The sequence below is a fragment of the Eurypyga helias genome, unplaced genomic scaffold (genome assembly GCF_000690775.1).
Source record: "Eurypyga helias isolate BGI_N326 unplaced genomic scaffold, ASM69077v1 scaffold14270, whole genome shotgun sequence".
Lineage (NCBI taxonomy): Eukaryota > Metazoa > Chordata > Aves > Eurypygiformes > Eurypygidae > Eurypyga > Eurypyga helias.
The window spans coordinates 3,152-3,673 of record NW_010223875.1 but is presented as its reverse complement, the minus strand read 5'-3'; the positions used below and the strand labels follow the sequence as shown (position 1 = coordinate 3,673).

The following is a 522-nucleotide window of genomic DNA, read 5'->3' as shown; positions in this document are numbered from 1 at the left end:
GGGGGAAATCATCAGCAATAGTAACTCTCCTGCCCCAACATGGCCACGGAGAGTTTCCAAAAGATTCATCTTGATTTGTGGGGCTGGAACACAGCAGGGACCCCAAATGACCCCAAGGCATTGCTCCTTGTGTCCTGGGGAGCAGCAGCACCTCGAGAGCCAGTCAAACTCCAGGGACTCACCCTCCGGCATCTCTTCCTCAGCGTCACTGAAGTCATAGGGGTCGTAGGAGTCCCCCTCGCCTCCTGTGCGTGCCTTCTTTCTCCTGGGGGAGGGAAGAAGAGTTCACCCCTGCTCCAGCTGAACTGCAGAAGTCAGCACCCCTCCCCAAACCCCAAGCTCCTGGGGACAGCCGGCCAAGAGCACACAGCATACCTGCAGCTCACAGGTAAGCCACGCTCCAGCCACAAATCCCTGTCCATGGCACAGGACCCAAGCCAGCACCAGCGCTGAGGGTTGTGGACCACCACAGAAGGGTTTGGGTTGGACCATCTAGTTCCAAACCCATGCCATGGCCAGCGA

At 58.2% G+C, this 522-nt stretch overlaps 1 protein-coding gene across 1 annotated transcript in view; it reads right to left on the bottom strand.

Moving 5' to 3' along the window:
- The window catches only part of LOC104512670 (DNA replication licensing factor MCM3-like), a gene marked incomplete at its 5' end in the record, with an annotated part of 4,043 nt that overhangs the window by 844 nt on the left and 2,677 nt on the right, over positions 1–522 (bottom strand). The window contains one exon of the mRNA XM_010155769.1: positions 183–265. Coding sequence (XP_010154071.1) covers positions 183–265 — 83 coding nt within the window. The remainder of the gene's footprint in view (positions 1–182; positions 266–522) is intronic.